At 46.6% G+C, this 21,154-nt stretch overlaps 1 protein-coding gene and 5 non-coding genes across 15 annotated transcripts in view; all 6 read right to left on the bottom strand.

The window, feature by feature from the left end:
* The window catches only part of TEX14 (testis expressed 14, intercellular bridge forming factor), a 105,036-nt gene that overhangs the window by 63,575 nt on the left and 20,307 nt on the right, over positions 1–21,154 (bottom strand). For 5 of the 10 annotated variants that reach the window (XM_039508354.1, XM_039508358.1, XM_039508360.1 and 2 more), the window contains one exon: positions 17,865–18,001. In XM_039508354.1, the coding sequence (XP_039364288.1) occupies positions 17,865–18,000 (136 nt within the window). In that variant the 5' untranslated portion in view covers position 18,001. Of the gene's footprint in view, positions 1–1,291; positions 1,486–10,310; positions 10,372–17,864; positions 18,002–19,342; positions 19,396–19,425; positions 19,582–21,154 lie in introns of those variants that run through there. The other 5 variants (XM_039508351.1, XM_039508352.1, XM_039508353.1 and 2 more) reach the window with 5 other exon arrangements.
* On the bottom strand, positions 1,290–1,506 carry LOC120387615. The gene has a single exon (XR_005590260.1). It is a non-coding gene; the product is annotated as a small nucleolar RNA U3 (small nucleolar RNA).
* Positions 10,069–10,285, bottom strand: LOC120387616. Its single transcript, XR_005590261.1, has one exon. It is a non-coding gene; the product is annotated as a small nucleolar RNA U3 (small nucleolar RNA).
* LOC120387613 lies at positions 13,603–13,819 on the bottom strand. Its single transcript, XR_005590258.1, has one exon. It is a non-coding gene; the product is annotated as a small nucleolar RNA U3 (small nucleolar RNA).
* Positions 14,896–15,103, bottom strand: LOC120387602. Its single transcript, XR_005590247.1, has one exon. It is a non-coding gene; the product is annotated as a small nucleolar RNA U3 (small nucleolar RNA).
* LOC120387618 lies at positions 16,384–16,592 on the bottom strand. The gene has a single exon (XR_005590262.1). It is a non-coding gene; the product is annotated as a small nucleolar RNA U3 (small nucleolar RNA).

The raw sequence follows: 21,154 nt of genomic DNA, 5'->3' as shown, positions 1-21,154 counted from the left end.
CCACGGGGTGTGCCGGGTGTGCAGGGTGTGAACAGGCACACCCTAATGCAAGGGTGGGAAAATGGCCCCACTCTCCCAGCGCGGAGCGCCCGGCTGAGCGCAGCAAGCCGCTGCCCCCTCTCCTGCCTTCCCCCTCCCCTAGAGCCATGCCACCGCGCATGCAGTGTTCTGGGGGCCGGGGCTGCGCGCTCCCGCGGGGCAGTGAGAAGGGGGCAGTCAGGGAGCAGGAGGGGTTGGATGGGGCATGGGAGTCCCACGGTCTGTTAGAGGGTGGGGGGGTGGATAGGGGTCAGGGCAGTCAGGCAACAGGGAGCATGGGGGGTTCGGGCGGGGCTGTATGGGTGGGGGTGGGTCTCGGGAGGGCATGGTCAGGGGACAAGGAGCTGGGGGGGGTTGGATGAGTTGGGAGTTCTGGGGGGGAGGGCCTGTCAGGAGGCAGGGGTGTGGAGAGGGGTTGGGGCAGGCAGCGAGTGGGGGGGTTGGATGCGACAGGAATTCTGGGAGTCCTGTCAGGGGTCAGGAAGCGGTTGGATAGGCATGGGAGTCCCGGGGGCTCTGGCTGGGGGTGGGGTTGTGGATAAGGGAAAGGGCAGTCAGGGGACAGGTAGGGGATAGGGTCCTAGGGGGCAGTGAGGGGACAATGAGCAGGGAGGCTTAGATAGGGGGTGGGGTCCTGGGGGGCAGTTAGGGGCAGGGGTCCCAGGAGGGGGTAGTCAGGGGACAAGGAGCAGGGGGGGTTGAGGGGGGCAGTAAGGAGGTGGGAAGAAGGAGGGAGTGGACTGGGGCGGGGCTAGGGCAGGGCTCACTGGGTGCACACCCTAATGAAATGTGCTGCGCATGCCTATGTCTCTTATAATGAGTGTTAACTCCTTGCTAAACAACTGTCTCACCTTGTATTTAGCTGTGACAGTCTGAGTACTTTTCTCAGACCTGAAGAACTCTGTGTAAGCTTCTCTTTCACCAACTGAAGTTTGTCCAGTAAGAGAAATATTTTTCACATTTTAGCTCATAAAGCCAAGATCACCCACCTTGTCTCTCACACCATAGGACTAACACGCCTAGGACATTGCAAATAATACTACTTTATAATCATTTCAACTAAAAATACAACATATAAAATTTATATTATAATTAACTTTGACATATTTTATAAATACATCTTAAGAAGCACTCAAACATTAACATACCTTTTTGTTTTACTAGATTCCAACCCAGGTAGGCTACCTACCACCAAAAACTACAGTAAAACATGAAAAAAAAATTCTTTTTTTAAGAACATAAAAGAACTAACCACTCAGTCTGTGTTCTCTCCCTCCCAGCTTCCCAAAAGGAAAGAAGGAACGGTCATCAATAGCAGACAGCAGCTGCATTAAAGCAGCACTGTCTACTCGCTTCGCGCTCAGAAGAGAACACTTTAACTCCTCCTCGTGGTTAGCGAGGTCAGACACTTTCAACCACACTTCTCTAGTTACAAACTATAGAAATGATCCCTGAAAGTATAGTCTTAACAAAACCCTGCTCGGCTACACACCCAGGCTAATGTGCACAAGCTTTAATCGCACGGGGAATGTTTTCATACCAACGGGTTTCACCCTCAGCGAACTAAAGGACAAAAATCTAAAACCACGTCCCCATTTCGTTAAAGCACAATTCAGCCAGCTTTAGAACACTGTCCTTTAGAAGATGTTTATGTCGCTATTTACAGAAACACACCTCCTGATTAGCATGCGGAGCTCCTAGCAACCAATCAAACCCTCTTGCTTTTACTTCCTGAAACTGCGACACCTCTCACAGGCTCTTCTCTACCACGTGACAGCTTGTCCGGCACAGACAATGCCCTTTCTAGCATGCTCCGCAGCTGTTTCTCTGGCTTGCTCTCAAATCCATGGGCACTAAAAGCTTTTGCAGGGTTCCATGTTACCAGTGGGGTTACCATGGCCGGCCAGGAAAGCTGCCCCCGCCCCTGCGCCCCAGCCCCTTCCCCCACACACACCCTCCCCTGAACTACTCCTCCTGGGGGGCTGCAGCAGGTGTCCAGCCCACCCTGCACTCACGGGGCGCGGGGAAGTGGAGCGACCTGGCCCCAACCTGCTCCGCTGCACCGGCTCCCAGACACGTTATCGGTGAGTGCTGGGGGGCGGTTCCCCCCCTGCCCCAAACTCTGGGAGCAGAGCGGAGCGGGCTGGGGCCGGTGTAACGACAGAAACATTTACCGCCCAGATGGTTACGTTGTGCCGCAGAAACTGCAACTGGTTGCAAAACGGGAGGGTTTCGCAATGTGTCGTCACACCGGGTCACTCCACTTCCCATCACTCCATGAGTGCTGGGTCGGGCCCGCCCTGCAATCAGCGGGTGGCAGGAAGTGGAGCGACCCGGCCCCAACCCACTCCACTCTGCCAGCTCATGCTGGGGGGCGGTTTCCCCTATGCCCCCCAAGCCTGGGTAGGAGATGGAGCGGTGGGGAAGGGGCACGGGAGGGGGAAGAGAAGGGGGTAGGCCAGGGGAAGCGGGGGCGGGGAAAGAGGCAGTGGGGATGAAGGGGGGTGGGGGGGGGCAGTGGGGAAGGGGCATGGGATGGGGAAGCAGGGCTGTGCGGGGGGAAGGAAGAGGTGGGATGAGGAGGGGATGGAGCAGTGGGGAAGGGGCATGGGATGGGGAAGAGAAGGGAATGGGGGAAGTGGGGGCGGGGGGAAGCTGGAGCCCAGCATGCGACATCCCATTGGCAGAAGCTGGGACTCCCCTGTTAAGCACTGCAGGCCCATTGAACGCTCACCCTGATAAGCCCCACCTTCCCTGCATTTGTACCACCCACTGAGCCCCCCTCCCACACACACACCCTCCCCACTAAGCCCCAACCACCTGCACCTGGACTCCCACCCAAATGAACCCCACCTCCCCTGCACCTAGACACCCCCCTACCCCACTGAGCCCTAAATACCTTCATCTGGATCCCCTGCAGAGTCTCATTGCCCCTGCACCTAGAACTCCCCAATGAGCTTCTGTGCATCCAGATCTCCCACTGACCTACCTGCACCCAGACTGCCCCACAGAGAACTCTCTTACCCCCAGCTGTGATGGTGGGACTGTGAGGAAGGTTGTGGGCAGTGAGGTCTCTGGGCAGGGGGTGCTGGGCGAGCGGTGTGGTATGCAGGGTGCTGTGCAATTGTGGTGGGAGGCCAGTGGGGGAGATCTCTGGGATAGGTGGGGGCTAGGTATAGCAAACTGTGGTGGAGGTCTCTGGACGAGGGGACACTGGGCATAAGGATGGGGCACAGGGTAGGGGGGGCGGTGTGGTGCGGGCCCACCCTCAAGGGGAAGGGGCAAGCTGGCAGCACAGGGCTGGGCAGGCCAGTGTGCGGTTGGCAGCTGCAGGTTTGTAAACTGTGCCTTCCTGCTGGGCTGCCCAGAGCGGGGCTGCTCCTGCCAGCTGTGCCTCATTGCCCCCAGCCTGCCCTTCACTCTAGAGACTGACCATCCTGCCCCCCTGCACCTTGCCCCATGGGGGCCCACAAAAATGTTTGGCACCGGGCTCACAAAAAGTTACTCTGGTCCTGCATGTTACTGGTAGTACTGCACTAAATCAGTGGCTCCCAGCTTTACAGACACCTGTACCCCTTTCAGAAGTCTGATTTCTCTTGCATACCCCCAAGGTTCACCTAACTTAAAAACTATTTGATTACAAAATCAAACATAGTACAGAAGTGTCACAACTCAGCATGAATAATAAGAATATAGTAGTAGGGATATATTACCGACCACCTGACCAGAATGGTGATAATAACTGTGAAATGCTCAGGGAGATTAGAGAGACTATTAAAATTAAAAACTCAATAATAATGTGGAATTTCAACTATCCCCATATTGACTGGATTACATATCACCTCAGGACAGAATGCAGAGATAAAGTTTCTTGATACCTTAAATGACTGCTTCTTGGAGCAGCTAGTCCTGGAACCCACAAGGGGAGAGGCAATTCTTGATTTAATCCTAAATAGAACACAGGATCAGGTCCAAGAGGTTAATATAGCTGGACCGCTTAGTAATAGTGACCAATATAATTAAATTTAATATCCCTGTAGCAGGGAAAACACCACAGCGGCCCAACACAGTAGCATTTAATTTCAGAAAGAGTAACTACACAAAAATGAGGTTAGTTAAACAGAAATTAAAAGGTACGGCACCAAAAATAAAATCCCTGCAAGCTGCATGGAAACTTTTTAAAGACGCCATAATACAGGCTCAACTTAAATGTATACCCCAAATTTAAAAACATAGTAAAAGAACCAAAAAAGAGCCACCGTGGCTAAACAACAAAGTAAAAGAAGCAGTGAGAGGCAAAAAGGCATCCTTTAAAAAGTGAAAGTTAAATCCCAGTGAGGAAAACAGAAAGGAGCATAAACTCTGGCAAATGAAGTGTAAAAATATAATTAGGAAGGCCAAAAAAGAATTTGAAGAACAGCTAGCCAAAGACTCAAAGTACTAGGAAAAAGAACATCAGAAGTTAAGTACATCAGAAGCAGGAAGCTTGCTAAACAACCAGTGGGGCCACCAGACAATCAAGATGCTAAAGGAGCATTCAAGGATGATAAGGCCATTGCAGAGAAACTAAATGAATTATTTGCATCGGTCTTCATGGTTGAGGATGTGAGGGAGATTCCCAAACCTGAGCCATTCTTTTTAGGTGACAAATCTGAGGAACTGTCCAAGATTAAGGTGTCATTAGAGGAGGTTTTGGAACGAATTGATAAACTAAACAGTAATAAGTCACCAGGACCAGATGGTATTCACCCAAGAGTTCTGAAGGAACTCAAATGTGAAATTGCAGGACTACTAACTGTAGTCTGTAACCTAGCATTTAAATCAGCTTCTGTACCAAATGACTGGAGGATAGCTAAGGTGACACCAATTTTTAAAAAGGGCTCCAGAGGTGACCCCAGCAATTACAGGCCAGTAAGCCTGACTTCAGCACCGGGAAAACTGGTTGAAACTGAACAAAACCATCATACACATAGATGAACATAATTTGTTAGGGGAATAGTCAACATGGTTTTTGTAAAGGGAAATCATGCCTCAACAATCTACTATAATTGTGTGAGAGGGTCAACAAGCATGTGGACAAGGGGGATCCAGTGAATATAGTGTATATAGATTTTCAGAAAGCCTTTGAAAAGGTCACTCACCAAAGGCTATTAAGGAAAGCAAGCAGTCATGGGATAAGAGGGAAGGTCCTCTCACGGATTGGTAACTGGTTAAAAGATAGGAAACAAAGGGAAGGAATAAACAGTCAGTTTTCAGAATGGAGAAAGGTAAATATGGTGTTCCCCAAGGGTCTGTACTGGGTCCAGTCCTATTCAACATATTCATAAAAGATCTGGAAAAAGGGGTAAAGAGTGAGGTGGCAAAATTTGCAGATCATACAAAACTACTCAAGATAGTTAAGTCCCAGGCAGACTATGAAGAGCTATAAAAGGATCTCTCAAAACTGGGTGACTGGGCAATAAAATGGCAGATGAAATTCAATGTTGATAAATGCAAAGTAATGCATATTGGAAAACATCATCCCAACTATAGGTATAAAATGATGGGGTCTAAATTAGCTGGTACCACTCAAGAAAGATTTTGGAGTCATTGTGGATAGTTCTCTGAAAACATCCACTCAATGTACAGCGGCAGTCAAAAAAGCTAACAGAATTTTGGGAATCATTAAGAAAGGGATTAAGACAGAAAATATCATATTACCTCTATATAAATCCATAGTACTCCCACATCTTGAATACTATGTGGAGATGTGGTCACCCCATCTCAAAAAAGATATATTGGAATTGGAAAAGGTTCAGAAAAGGGCAACAAAAATTATTAGGGGTATGGAGCATTTGCCATATGAGGAGAGATTAATTAGACAGGTACTTTTCAGCTTGGAAAAAAGACGACTAAAGGGGGATATGATAGAGGTCTATAAAATCATGACTGCTGTGGAGAAAGTAAATAAGGAAGTGTTATTTATTCCTTCTCATAACACAAGGACTAGGGGTCACCAAATGAAATTAATAGCAGCAGGTTTAAAACACACAAAAGGAAGTATTTTTTCACACAAGGTACAGCCAACCTGTGGAACTCCTTGCCAGAGGATGTTGTGAAGGCCAAGACTATAACAGAGTTCAAAAAACAACTAGATAAATTCATGGAGGAGAAGTCTATCAATGGCTATTAGCCAGGATGGACAGGGATGGTGTCCCTAGCCTCTGTTTGCCAGAAGCTGGGAATGGGCAACAGAGGATGGATCACTTGATGATTACCTGTTCTGTTCATTCTCTCTGGGGCACCTGGCAGTGGCCACTGTCAGAAGACAGGATACTGGACTAGATGGACATTTGGTTTGACCCAGTATGGCCATTCTTATGTTCAGTATAAACAAGTCATTGTATGAATTTTAATTTGTTACAACTTCACTAGTGCTTTCTATGTAGCCTATTGTAAAACTAGTCAAATATCTAGATGAGTTGATGTACCCCCTGGAAGACCACTGCACACCCGCAGGGCTACGCATATCCCTGGTTGAGAACCACTGCACTAAATCACCCTCACTCTTGGAACTGGTGCCACTTGAACCTAGGCATTCTGAACCATTTCAGTACTAGTAGACAGAAACAACACAGCTGCACTAGGTCTGTTGTTCCTCCCTGCACAATCCCCGCTTGGAAAGAAGATATCTTCTGGTTCTGACCCTATTTACCACTGTGGGCCGCATAGGCAGCTCTCTCTGTGTTATGTGAGCCATATCCACACAATATATATACACCTCAACCCCGATATAATGTGACCGATATAACATGAATTCAGATATAACGCGGTAAAGCAGCGCTCCGGGCAGGCAGGGCTGTGCACTCTGGCGGATCAAAGCAAGTTCAATATAACGTGGTTTCACCTATAACGCAGTAATATTTTTTGGCTCCCAAGGACAGTGTTATATCAGGATAGAGGTGTACTACATGTATGGCCCTGAGGATGCCACATGGGCCACAGCGGTATGCTGACTGGGCTGCAAGCAGCACATGTGCCACAGGTTGTCATAAACATACAGGTAAGGGTAGCATAAAATCCCTCTTTACCCTGTAAAGGGTTAAGAAACTCAGATAAGCTGGGTGGCACCTGACCAAAAGTACCAATAAGATACTTTTAGACCTGTGAGGGAAGGTTTTCTGTCTGAGTCTCCCAAAGTCAACAAGGATCCAGGGCAGGGAAAATGCATCTCCCTAAGCCATATCTAAGCTAAGCATTTAATATTGCAGAAACAGTAAGTGATAGCAAAGAAATACGTTAGGTTATTTTTTGTTTTAGCTTGTGAATTTTCCCTGTGTTAAGAGGGAGGTTTATCCTGTTTTTTGTAACTTTAAAGTTTTGCCTAGAGAGGAAATACTCTGTGTTTTTGAATCTTTTGTTAATCTGTAAAGTACTTACCATCCTGATTTTACAGAGGTGATTCTTTTACCTTTCCCTTAATTAAAATTCTTCTTTTAAAAACCCAATTGATTTTTCATTGTTCTTAAGATCCAAGGGTTTGGGTCTGTGTTCACCTGTACCAATTGGTGAAGATATTATTCTCAAGCCTTCCCCCGGGAAAGGGGGTGCAGGGCTTGGGGGAATATTTTGGGGGAATAGGACTCCAAGTGGTCCTTTCCCTGATCCTTTGTCTAAATCACTTGGTGGTGGCAGCATACTGTTCAAGGCAAGGTGGAATTTGTGCCTTGGGAAAGTTTTTAATCTAAGTTGGTAAAAATAATCTTAGGGGTCTTTCATGTGAGTCCCCACATCTGTACCCCAGAGTTCAAAGCGGGGCAGGAACCCTGACACAGGTTGAAAACTACTAGAATAGTTTTGCAAAGTCCATTGCCATAGCCTTTTTTCCCCATGTCTTCTGTGAGGCAGGAGCACATGAAATTCATAGCAATATAAATATGAGTGAAACCACCCAAATATATTTACATCAAAACTAGATAGTCTAATTTTAAAACAAAGAAAAACACAGGCCACACTGGGAGTGGCGCAAGCGTCTCAAATGATTTATACCCTCTCCTACCCGCCATTCAGCATAAGAATTAACCTAAATGGATCATGACTATTTAAATAGAGTATCTTTCTCCTACAAAGCAGAATAAGACAAAAGGTTGAGGCTGTTCCCCTTCACAAAGGGGGGAAGGAGAAGAAGGATTTAGATGCTCAATCCATTTAAGATTATGAAAGAAACCAAGCAGACTAATGATTTACTCAAAACCTACCCCAGCAAAAACAAAAACAAAACAAAACAAAAAAAAAACTACCCGCACCTAAGCGTTACACAAGCTTCTAAATAAAGCTATTATATCTAAGCTTCCCCATAACAAGATTTCAGGAACACTAAAAAACCTCCTTCTTTTATTCAGTATACAAATCCTAACCATTCAGTCTGTGTTGTCCCCTCCCACTTCTCCAACCTAGCACAATCTATACCAGGGTTTAGGTCAGAGCTGTGGATTTTTCATTTACCTCAGACAGAAAAAAAGAGAGTAATATAGAAAAGAGAAGAAATAAGTTGGGGAAGGAAAACATCCCCGGGGGTGAGGGAGATGTTGACATATGTCTACCCTACACAATTATGTTGACCTAATTTACGTTGGCATACAGCCACCATAGTCATTAAATTACTTGCATGTGTCCGTCCACCATTGGCTCATTGCATCAGCGATGCGCATCCTCACCAGGAGTGCTTGTCTCGATTGTATTGTCAGTGTGAGGCACTGTGGACAGCTCTTCAAAGCCACTAACAGTCGAGGTAAGCAACTCAGTGTCTACACTGACATTGTGTTGACCTAATTACATGGACCGTGACTCTAACCACTCAAGAAGGTGGTGATACTAAATCAGCATAGAGAGGCACTTATGTCAGCAAGAGCCAATTTAAGTGAAGATGCTTCCACAGCTAGGTCAATGCAAGGCAGCTTACATCAACCTAACCATGTACTGTGGTGGTGTTTAGGATTCAGCCAAAGCTGGCTCTTTCTGGCCCGATCCAATCTGGTCAGGACATCTTTCAAGGCTGGGATGAAAAAAGGTTTGGGGTCCCAGGAGATGGGGGGGGGGTAGCAGCATGATGATGAACCTTACTCCAGTAGGTAATTTTTCTCCCCAAAATCTCTTTCTTTAAGGACCCCAAAAAGGGAATGATGTATGGAAAAGCCCATCCCCTCATTATTTTATCTACCAATGAGGCCTAATTTCCAACACAACAGTTTGGGTTAGTTAATTTTCAATCTCATACTATCTTTTTTACCAGGCATGATCTTATTCCAGTCAATTACATCAGTAGGCCTTTTTGTTTGGAGGAATTCAGTTTGTCTCCATTTTGCAACTTTTCCCATCAACATTTCTTGCTATAGGTTATTATGACACATTATGAATTTTTCCACTCGCTTTTCAGTTACGTTCACAAATAGGGTAAATTTGTAGGCCCAGTTATCACAATATCCTAAACCAGGTTCCCCAGTCCCTTTCCCTGTCAGGGGTTCCCCAGTCCCTTTCCCACCATACCCTCTAGTGTGGCCCCCTTCCCAGGATCCCCCATACCCCCTCATGCAAATCCCTTCCCCCCATGCCCTTCATTGTCTCCTCCACCCATTCCAGGGTTCCCCAGCATTGGCCTGCTAAACCCAGGGTTGTGAGTTCAATCCTGGGGGGCATTTAGGGATCTGGGGCAAAGATCTGTCTGGGGATTGGTCCTGCTTTGAGCAGGAGGTTGGACTAGATGTCCTCCTAAGGACATCCAACCCTGATATTCTATGATTCTAAGAGAGAAAAAAGTGGAAAAAGGAGAGAACTTGCAGAATCAGGCTTCTACCTAAATTCTGAAATAGAGAATTTTAGAATTCTTTCAGTAACTACTGAATAAAACACCAGTTTTCACACTACATTTACTTATCTTTCAAACCCTATAACAAAATTAAGATTTGCTATTGAACATATCAGCAAAAACTATACACAAGTTCATAGAAAAAACACTAAAAAACTATTTTTAAACTTGCTTTATAAGAACTAACCACTCAGTCTGTGTTCTCTCCCTCCTAGCTTCCCAAAAGGAAAGAAGGAACGGTCATCAATAGCAGACAGCAGCTGCATTAAAGCAACACTGTCTACTTGCTTCACGCTCAGAAGAGAACACTTTAACTCCTCCTCATGGTTAGCGAGGTCAGACACTTTCAACCACACTTCTCTAGTTACAAACTATAGAAATGATCCCTGAAAGTATAGTCTTAACAAAATCCTGCTCGGCTACACACCCAGGCTAATGTGCACACGCTTTCTTCCCACGGTGAATATTTTCATACCAACAGGTTTCACCCTCAGCGAACTAAAGGACAAAAAAAATCTAAAACCACGTCCCCATTTCATTAAAGCACAATTCAGCCAGCTACAGAACACTGTCCATTAGAAGATGTTTATGTCGCTATTTACAGAAACACACCTCCTGATTAACATGTGGTGCTCCTAGCAACCAATCAAACCCTCGTGCTTTGTGATACCTCTCACAGGCTCCTCTGTACCACGTGACAGCTTGTCAGGCACAGACAATGTGGACAGGTCAGCCCTTTCTAGCATGCTCTGCAGCTGTTTCTCTCTGGCTTGCTCTCAAATTCATCTGCACTAGAAGTTTTTGTAGTGTTCCATGTTACCGGTGGTACCTGCACTAAATCTGTGGCTCTCAACCTTTACAGACACCTGTACCCCTTTCAGGAGTCTGATTTCTCTTGCATACCCCCAAGTTTTACCTCACTTAAAAACTACTTGCTTACAAAATCAGATGTAATATTTATAAAAATAAATCACTTGGAATACAAGTATTGTACTTATATTTCAGTGTATAGTATAGAGAATAGTATAAACAAATCAATGTATGAATTTTAATTTGTTACGAATTTGCTAGTGCTTTCTATGTAGCCTGTTGTAAAACTAGGCAAGTATCTAGATGAGTTGATGTACCCCCTGGAAGACCATTGGATACCCCTGTTTGAGAACCACAGCACTAAATCACCCTTACTTTTAGAACTGGTGCCACTTGAAGCAAGGCATTCTGAACCATTTCAGTACTAGTAGACAGTGGCAACACAGCTGCAGTAGGTCTGTTGTTCCTCCCTGCACAATTCCCACTTGGAAAGAAGATATCTGCTGGTCTGACCCTATTTACCATTGCGAGCTGCATAGGCAACTTTCTCTATGTTATGTGAGCAGAATCCACATGAGGATGCCACATGGGCCGCAGCTGCTGATTGGGCCACAGGTTGAGAATCACTAGTCTATAATTTTGCAAAGTCCATTGCCACAGGCTTTTTTTCCCATGTCTGCTGTGAGACAAGACCACATGAAATTCATAGCAATATAAATATGAGTGAAACCACCCAAATATATTTACATCAAAACTAGATAGTCTCATTTTAAAGCAAAGAAAAATACAGGCCACACAGGGAGTGGCGCAAGCGTCTCAAATGATTTATACCCTCTCCTACCCGCCATTCAGCATAAGAATTAACCTAAATGGATCATGACTATTTAAATAGAGTATCTTTCTCCTACAAAGCAGAATAAGACAAAAGGTTGAGGCTGTTCCCCTTCACAAAGGGGGGGAGGAGGGAGGAGTAGAAGAATTTAGATGCTCAATCCACTTCAGATTATGAAAGAAACCAAGCAGACTAATGATTTACTCAAAATCCACCCCAGCAAAAAGAAAACCAAACTATCTGCACCTAAGCGTTATACAAGTTTCTAAATAAAGCTATTATATCTAATCTTCCCCATAACTAGATTTCTGGTACACTAAAAAAACTCCTTCTTTTATTCAGTATAAAAAGCCTAACCACTCAGTCTGTGCTCTCCCCTCTCGCTTTTCCAACTAGCAGTCTATACAGTAACTCCTCACTTAATGTTGTAGTTATGTTCCTGAAAAATGCGACTTTGAGCGAAATGAAGTTAAGCGAATCCAATTTCCCCATAAGAATTCATGTAAATGAGAGGGTTAGGTTCCAGGGAAATTTTTTTCACCAGACAAAAGACTATATTTCACACACACACACACACACACACACACACACACACACACACACACACACACACACACACTATAAGTTTTAAACAGACAATTTAATACTGATACACAGTGATGATGATTGTGAAGCTTGGTTGAGGTACAGGAGTCAGAGGGTGGGATATTTCCCTTACTGCTAAATGAACTAGCAATTGGTTGAGCCCTCAAGGGTTAACTCACTCACTCTGCAAGGCAGCAGGAATGGAGGGAGATATACACATTTCCCTTAAGTACACTACCTTGTTAATTAGATCAGCTTGCTGAGATCCGAGCTACTGCAAGCTCCCTCCGTCCTGAGCCCTGCTCTATGGAGGATGGGGTAAGCGGGGTGCAGGAGCAGGGGGTAGCGGACACCCTGACATTAGCCCCCCCTCTTCCTTCCCTCCCTCCAGCACAGCAAGCAGGAGTCTCGGGGAGCAGCTCCAAGGCAGAGGGCAGGAGCAGCACATGGCAGTGGGGGGAGGAACACAGCTGAACTGCGGACAGCTGCTGCACAAGGGATTTAGGGGAGTGGGGAGCTGATAGGATGCTGCTGGTCCACCCTGATTCCAAGCCTCCACCGGCTAGCTGCAACGGGCTGCTCTTCCTGCAAGCAGTAGACAAAGCAGGCGGTTGCCAAACAACGTTAGAAGGGAGCATTACACAGCTTTAAATAAGCATGTTCCCTAATTTATCAGCAACATAACAACGAAACATTAACCAGGATGACTTTAAGTGAGGAGTTACTGTGCAAGGGTTTAGGTCTGCTCAGCTACGTCTCTCAGGGGTGTGGATTTTTCATTTAACTCAGACAGAAAAAAAGAGAGTAATAGAAAAGAGAAGAAATAAGATGGGAAGGAAAACACCCAGTGGGGCGTGGGAGATGTTGACATATGCAAATCCGTCATGTAAACCTCTTCCCCCCATGCCCTTCATTGTCTCCTCCACCCATTCCAGGGTTTCCCAGTCTTTCTCCATGGCAGGGGTTCTGTGTGTTTGATCCCACCCATAGCAAGGTCCTCCATTCTCCCCAATGGCAGGGGCTCTGTGTGAACTGCTTTTCTCCCCATTCCACCCTCTACCTACACGGACAAGAGACAGCAACTGTCATACCCTGTGTGGATTGTCTGATGTGCTTGGGGCCAAGAGCAAACTGCATACCCCCTGCCAGAACAGTAGAAGTAAAAATAGGGGCTTCCAGGAAAATGGGAAAGGAAGAAGAGAGAAGTGGAAAAGGAAGAGAACATGCAGACACAGGACCCTACCTAAATTCTGAAATAGATTACAAAAAAAAAAAAGAGATAGCAGCATAAAGGAATTTTAAAATTCTTTCAGCAGCTACTGAATAAGAAACCTTTAATACACCATTTTCACACTACCTTTGCTTCTCTCTTAAATCTTACCAAAACAAATTAAGATGTTATTGAACATACCACCACGAAACAATAAACAAATTGATATAACAGAAAAAACACTTACAAAAATCTACTTTTAAACTTGCTTTATAAGAACTAACCACTCAGTCTGTGTTCTCTCCCTCCCAGCTTCCCAAAAGGAAAGAAGGAACGGTCATCAATAGTAGACAGCAGCTGCATTAAAGCAGCACTGTCTACTCGCTTCGCGCTCAGAAGAGAACACTTTAACTCCTCCTCGTGGTTAGCGAGGTCAGACACTTTCAACCACACTTCTCTAGTTACAAACTATAGAAATGATCCCTGAAAGTATAGTCTTAACAAAACCCTGCTCGGCTACACACCCAGGCTAATGTGCACAAGCTTTCTTCCCACGGTGAATGTTTTCATACCAACGGGTTTCACCCTCAGCGAACTAAAGGACAAAAATCTAAAACCACGTCCGCATTTCATTAAAGCACAATTCAGCCAGCTACAGAACACTGTCCATTAGAAGATGTTTATGTCGCTATTTACAGAAACACACCTCCTGATTAGCATGCGGAGCTCCTAGCAACCAATCAAACCCTATTGCTTTTACTTCCTGAAACTGCGACACCTCTCACAGGCTCTTCTCTACCACGTGACGGTACAGCGACCATTTGTCTGCCAGGCAGAGCCCGACACAGAGTTCTAGCTACCATGGGCTGCAGCTGTTTCTCTCGAGTTCATCTACCCTAAAGACTTCACGTTTCACGTTACCGGTGGCAGGCGCCGACTCTGGCTGCTTCGAGACTGGAGCATCCACGGGGAAAAAAAAAAAAAGATGGGTAATTAGTACCCACTAGCAGCCCCCGCCCCCTTCAACTCCTCTCCCTCCCCCAGCGCCTCCTGCCCGCTGACAGGGAGGGAGGGAGAGGAGTTGAATGCGGGAGTGGGGCATTGGGGAAGGGGAAGGGAAAGGGTGGGGGTGGGGTCTGGGATGAGCCAGGAGGAGCAGCCCCCCAGCATATTAGAAACTCGGCGCCGCTACATCATACTAGTGCAACCTCAACCATTTAAATGTTGCAAAGCGGAGGCAGAGCAGCGGGATTTGGTTCAATTGCTCCTCTCAGCACAATTCCTCAACGTCGCGCACGGTGTATCCAGAAGACAGCAAGTCTCTAGTTTTGCAAGTATATCGCCACAATTTTTCCCCTTGAAACAGCAGCACACATAATTCATAGCAATATAAATATCAATAACTGTTAGTAAGCCTATCCAAATATTCTTAAATCAAATCTAGAGAGAGCTGATATCAGAGTCAAGTACTGTATACGTTTGCCTCCCTGGAGAGTATTATGTAATAATCTGTAGAGGTATAACAGGTATTTAACTACAGTCTCTTTTAAAGCTTTTTAATTCAATACAAACGCCCCAGTCTATGCTGTCTCCCTCCCTCTTCTCCAGCGGGAAAAAGCAACGGGCATCAGCGACAGACAGCAGCTGCATTAAAGCAATCCCGCCTATTCGCTTCCTGATTGGAAGAAAACATTGTAAAAATCGTCCTCCTAGCAATCCCTTTCGAAAGCACTTCTCTAGCTAAGAGCCGGCCATTTCTTCTGCAAAGACATCCTCCCAACTTGCCAATCCCCGTCTACCCTGATTAACGTCGTAATTACTCGTTTTTTAAAACAAGTGGTCACGAAAGAAAATTGATAGTACCTTTTGCAAACAGCCTTTTTTGTCAACAGATGGCCACATTCTTCACAGAAGTGGGGGGAGCACACTTTGTAGTTTGTACAGGTCGAGTTTATTGCCCACCCCAGAGGCTCCTAGCACCCCTCAATTCCCTCCCACAAGCTCCCTATGTGCCCTCTCCCATCCCACTCTTTTTAGGGACTCCCTGAAATTCCCCCAATCTCATACTTTACCGGAGAATCTCTATACCCTTATTCTCCCCATACCAAGTTCCCCACTCTTCTTCCCACACCAAAGGCTCTGTTCACACCCCCATTCCCACTTCCCCATGGCAGGGACTCATGTGTTCCCTCTATTCCCCCATGCCAGGGGTCTTTGTGTACCCTCCATTCCCCCCTTGCCAGGTTCTTCCAATCTCCATAGGACTAGGGGTTCTGTGTACCTCCACTTATCCCCTCGCTTCATTTCAGAGCCCCCATTCTCTCCACCACTGTAGAGACTGTGTGCACCCCTATTTGCCTCTTCTCCTCCATTCCTCCCTCCTTCCCAAGTCAAGCTCTCCCAGTCCCCTTACCTGCCAGGGGTTCCCTGGGTCCCATTTTTCTCCTCCCCCACTTCCACCTTACGGCCTGTACTAAGGGCTCAGAGAGGCTCCGAGAAAGTTGCATACCAACGAACTGGCAGAGCATTAGGGGTAGAAATAGGGGCTACTCGAAACGGGGGAGAGGGTGGAGAAAAGAAGAAAAAGTGGAAAGTTGAGAGAACGTGCAGAATTAATATCCATGAGCCTATCACTTTAACATAGAATGAGGGAGGACAAAAGAGAGGGACACTGCATAAAAAGGTGGATGTAGAGGTTCAAGCAATTAGAGGTTCAATTAAGCAACTGTTTAAATAAAAACTGTTGTATTTTACACTGCATTTTCTTCTCTCATGCTATTAGAAAACACACTGAAAAACACCCACATCCTTCCACAATACAGATGTTTAGTTACAATTTAGATAATTTTTTACCTCAAGGTTCCCAAGACACAGACAAGGTTTTCATCTCAAGGCCAAAAGACCAAAAACATCAAGACACTTGATCACGGCCTTGGATAGACCAAGAGACTACTCACCCCATCTGAGCTCAAACATCCCTTCTCTAAATATACACATCAGAAACAAAAGTTAAACACCAACTTCAAAAAAAAAATGTTTTTAATTTAGTTTTTATACAGACTAAGTACTCAGTCTGTGTTCTTTCCCTTCTACTTCCCCAGAGGGAAGAAAGAAAAATCATCAATAACAGACAACAACTGCATCAAAGCAATACTGCTTACTCGCTTTTACACTCAGGAAAGAGCACTTTAACTCATCCTCGTAGTTAGCGAGACCAATCTCTTTGTGTTAAAACAACCTCCCGCGGCTATAGTCTAACGTCTAAAGCGCCTATATTTAATGGTTACAGTGTGTAATTTAATACATCAATTCTCACTATGATCACAGAGACAGCGAGACTGACAAGCAGTACACTGTATGCATGTCTCTTGTGGCACTTAACATATGAAGAAGCTTTTTAAAATGCCCTCTTTAGCTTCTGTTACAAATAAAGGTCTTCCCGAATTTCACCAATCACTTCTTCTAATTAACAGAGGAACACCCCTTCAGCCAATCAGATATTTCTTCCATAGCTCGTACTCATAGAGGCGGGACTAACTAACTGGAACTGGCTACGTGGGAATGACGCATCGGAACAGTTACGCACAAGAAGCACGCATTGCAAGAGCCGATGGTGCTGAGGTGCTTCAGAAGAGATGTACACAGTAAGCAATCCGCTCTTAAAGCAATGACGTCTGTTCCCCAGAGATCCCTGTTAGTCTCTCCTCCCATTAGGTACTGTTTTCTTAACATTGGCCCATCTGCTTACCACCCCGTACTCCAAATTCACTGGCAATAATGGACCATACGTTATCAACTTGGTTGTTTGCTTTTCGAGCCTCTCTAGCTTTGCTGTTAAGGCGGCTCTACACGTGTCACTCCCATTGGTATTAACACAGTTATGTTTCTCAAGTTCACGGAAGCCACTAAAACTGGTAATGGGGTGAATAAACTCCCTGTTTTTTCCCCGGTGCAACTCTCTTCCTATTTCAATAGCTGTACACTATTTGGATACGGTACGACTGTAAACATCCAGTATTAGGAACGTCAGATTTTGGATAAAAAAATACAGCAGCAATGGGGGTTTTTATACTTGCAAAACAAAAAGATGTCAAGTATTAGAACATCTGCAAAATATCTGCATTCGCATATAGGATATAACCAGGCTGCCGAAAATTACAGAGAAATAAACTAGATATTAAATGCTTTTCAGTTTGAACCAATATGCAGTTTGAACCAATTGATAAAAGTATACATTTCCTCCCAAAAGGGGACTTCCACAATTCTTCAAAATTATAGCCGCAGCATTTTAATTATTTACTGGTTTTATATTCAACTACATAACTTTCTATTCCACTTACCACTTTTCAGTTCATATCTGTTTTGTGGCTGCAATAAATAACTAATGACATTTCCTATACAGCCAAATCTATACATCAGTCACAAAAATGGAGTAAACTTTTGATATGGCATCCTAATTTCCTAACACAAAGAAAGCATCATCCATTGTCAAAAATACAAGAGAGCATGATATTTGCAAACACTTGTCTAAATTCAACTCTTACCTTTTTTCAGGATTTTTTTCACTTTAACATAGTTTCCTTGTTTAACATATTCGTGCAGTTGAGCTTCCAATGAATCATTTTTTATAGTACCAAGCTGGACTGGACAAGGTATGGGGAGAGGGACAGCATGAGCCATCCTGTTTCAAAGAAACAGACTAATAAATCATACTGAATCCATGTCACAGATAGAAAATGCATCGGTACAATCCACTTATTTTAGATTAAAATAGCTTAATAGCTATAATAATCACTACTGAATTACTACTTTTTCATCGCGAAATAGAGAAAGAAAGGGGGAAGGCTAGAGCCCCTAATGGGCCCATCTGCAGTTCACCTGATAATAACAAAACCACATGAGCATATGGTCTACACAGAAGGTTCGAATGTACTCATTAGGGACTTTGCTTATTGGACCCCATAGACTGAGCTGTGTGCGGGGGTAAACAATGCAAGTGAGACAGGATTTAAGAGGACCCCGCTGAAGCAATGCTCAGATTCCATCTAAGGGAATGAGCCTAAAGCCCTGAGAGGTGCACAGACCTACAGTATCGCAGGGCTCTGGATAAGGACAGTACAGAGCGAGTAAAACAGGCTCGTTACTGGGTGCCTTCTGCTCACGGCCCGAGCCCCCAAACCCTTCTAATCACAGGGCACTCAGTACCTTCCCTGCACCCGGTGCATCAAAACTGCACCGTATTCAGCAATTCCTCCCCCCGTTCTCTCTTACTCACCGCGGCCGCACGCAACAGCCTCCCTTATTCCCCACTACCCCGCGCGCCCTGCACTCAGCTCTACACCTCCACCCCGCGCGCCCCGCACTCAGCACCCCCGCCGTACACCCCCACCCCGCGCGCCCAGCACTCAGCACCCCGCCCTACACCCCACCCCGCGCGCCCCGCACTCAGCACCCCGCCCTACACCCCACCCCGCGCGCCCCGCATTCAGCACCCCGCCCTACACCCCACCCCGCGCGCCCCCGCGCGCCCTGCACTCAGCACCCCGCCCTACACCCCACCCCGCGCGCCCTGCACTCAGCACCCCGCCCTACACCCCACCCCGCGCGCCCCGCACTCAGCACCCCGCCCTACACCCCCACCCGCGCGCCCGCACTCAGCACCCCGCCCCACACCCCCCCCCCGCGCGCCCCCCACTCAGCACCCCAGCCCTACACCCCCACCCGCGCGCCCGCACTCAGCACCCCGCCCTACACCCCCACCCCGCGCGCCTCGCACCCTGCCCTACACCCCGCGCGCCCCGCACTCAGCTCTACACCCCCACCCCGCGCGCCCTGCACTCAGCACCCCGCCCTACACCCCCACCCCGCGCGCCTCGCACCCCCGCCCTACACCCCCGACCCCGCGCGCAGCACCTCTACCCTACGCCCCACCACCACGTGGGCCCGCACTCAGCACCCTCTCCCACAGCCCTAATACACTGTTTCAGGTCCACAAACACCCGGCACGGCCCCGGCCCCTTACCCCCGCACAACCGTTGACCGCTACAGGCCCCTCTTCGCCTCGCTCCTCCATCCCAACCCCCTCTCAATCCGCCCCCCGAATACCTCAGTCCCCACCTGGCAGCTCGTGGCCGCGAAGCCCTGGCCAACCGTCGAGGGAGGCGACCGTTACTGGCGAGGGACGGAGGCCCCCACAGGACACAGTCCCTGAGGGATGGAAGCGCCACGGGTCCAAGGAGCTGCCCGAGGGCGGGGTGTTGGGGGGAGGTATGGAGGCTCCCCTGGGCCACAACTCCCTGGCATGAAGTGCGAAGTGGGTCAGCACGGGCTTTCTTCTGAGGTTTGTCCAGCCCGCTCTTCTGCGGAGATTAACCTGTCCCAAGATGTGCAGGGGAGCAGTCGGAGGTTCCCTACAGGCTACGCCATCTACACAAACTTCTGCCACGTGCACATCATGCCTACAACACGCTGCCACATGCACCGACTACATACAGCGAGCCGCCCTGTCTGGCAACATGACGCCACCTGCCAGCGGTGGCTGTAATTATCCCGGTCGGTGCACACCAGGCATTGAACGCCTTGCCAAGTGCCCCTCGTGCTTTCAACAGGATGCCGGGTGTACAGTAAACGTACAACATACACTGTTCTGTGCACAAAACGGGAGGCCAAGTGAGGTGGGGCGCAGCAGTACATTTTAGCCACATTTCTCTGGCAGCGTCATCATTTTTCAAACTGGATCTTTCATTTTTTAAATAAAGTATTAAGCGGAGCCTCGCGAATCAGCTTGCAGAACCACAGCCTAAGTTCCCGGTCTTCCATCTTGCAAATATAATGATATAAATATACCCCCTACCATGCAGCACTGCCTGCATCAGAATGCAGAGACACAAAAACAACCAAGAAATATGAGCTGCTCTCATTAATCTCCGTGGGGATGTTAACTTTGATGCCTATGGTAATTTACACGGATACATTGTTGAGATTTCAGCACAAACAATTAGCTCGATTAGGGCTGTGGGTCGAGACTGGGATATTATTCTGAGGAGAGGTTTCTCATACCACTACTTTTATTTTCCATTGTGATTCCTGATCCCTGGAGATATGTCACTTCAAGTCCCCACTGTGTAATTGAATGTTCACAATAGTCATGGTGGGGTTAAATTAACATTTCTGCATGATCAAATGGACTTCCCAGCCTGGGGAGGGCAACTGTAACATTATACTCAATTAAACACAACAAAATTAAAGTAGCTGCTTGTCTGTAGTCTCATGCCTCAGACAAATCCTGCAATTCCTGAGCTGTCCTTCTCTCTCTTGGAAGATGAAGGACTACATGGAAAAATAATTCACCTGTAAAATCTTGTATTCTGATCACACTTCCTTGCCCTATGGGCACAGAGATTATAAAGCAAGCTCTAAAGTCTGCTATACCAGCAAAGATTTGTCTCTCTTTCTCAGCTATATGTGCCCTGACTCACAATAGAGTTTGGACTAATATTACGAATGTCAGTCTCTCACTCACAGCAATTTTGTTGTTGACTGAAACACACATCTGAGGTAGATAAGAGTGCTGTGCCAAGGCCCAGCATGTAGGTTCAAGTAGGGTAGGTGAGGATAGCAATACTTCCAACCCCAAGCACTGTGATACCATGAGTCCACCCACTCTAAGAACCGCTTACAAATCATGCTTTAAAAAAAAAAAACGTTTGGGGTTATTTTTGTTGATCGTTGCTTATACCAGAGCTGAGGAACTTTAAAATGTAGCTCTTCACTTCACCTCTTTCCTTCACTGCTGTACATCTAGCTACTATTTGCATTACAATGGTGCCCATGA

Source organism: Mauremys reevesii, linkage group 20 (genome assembly GCF_016161935.1).
Source record: "Mauremys reevesii isolate NIE-2019 linkage group 20, ASM1616193v1, whole genome shotgun sequence".
NCBI classification, from domain to species: domain Eukaryota; kingdom Metazoa; phylum Chordata; order Testudines; family Geoemydidae; genus Mauremys; species Mauremys reevesii.
Note: the sequence above shows the minus strand (reverse complement) of the source record. Positions and strands in the feature narration are given on the sequence as shown.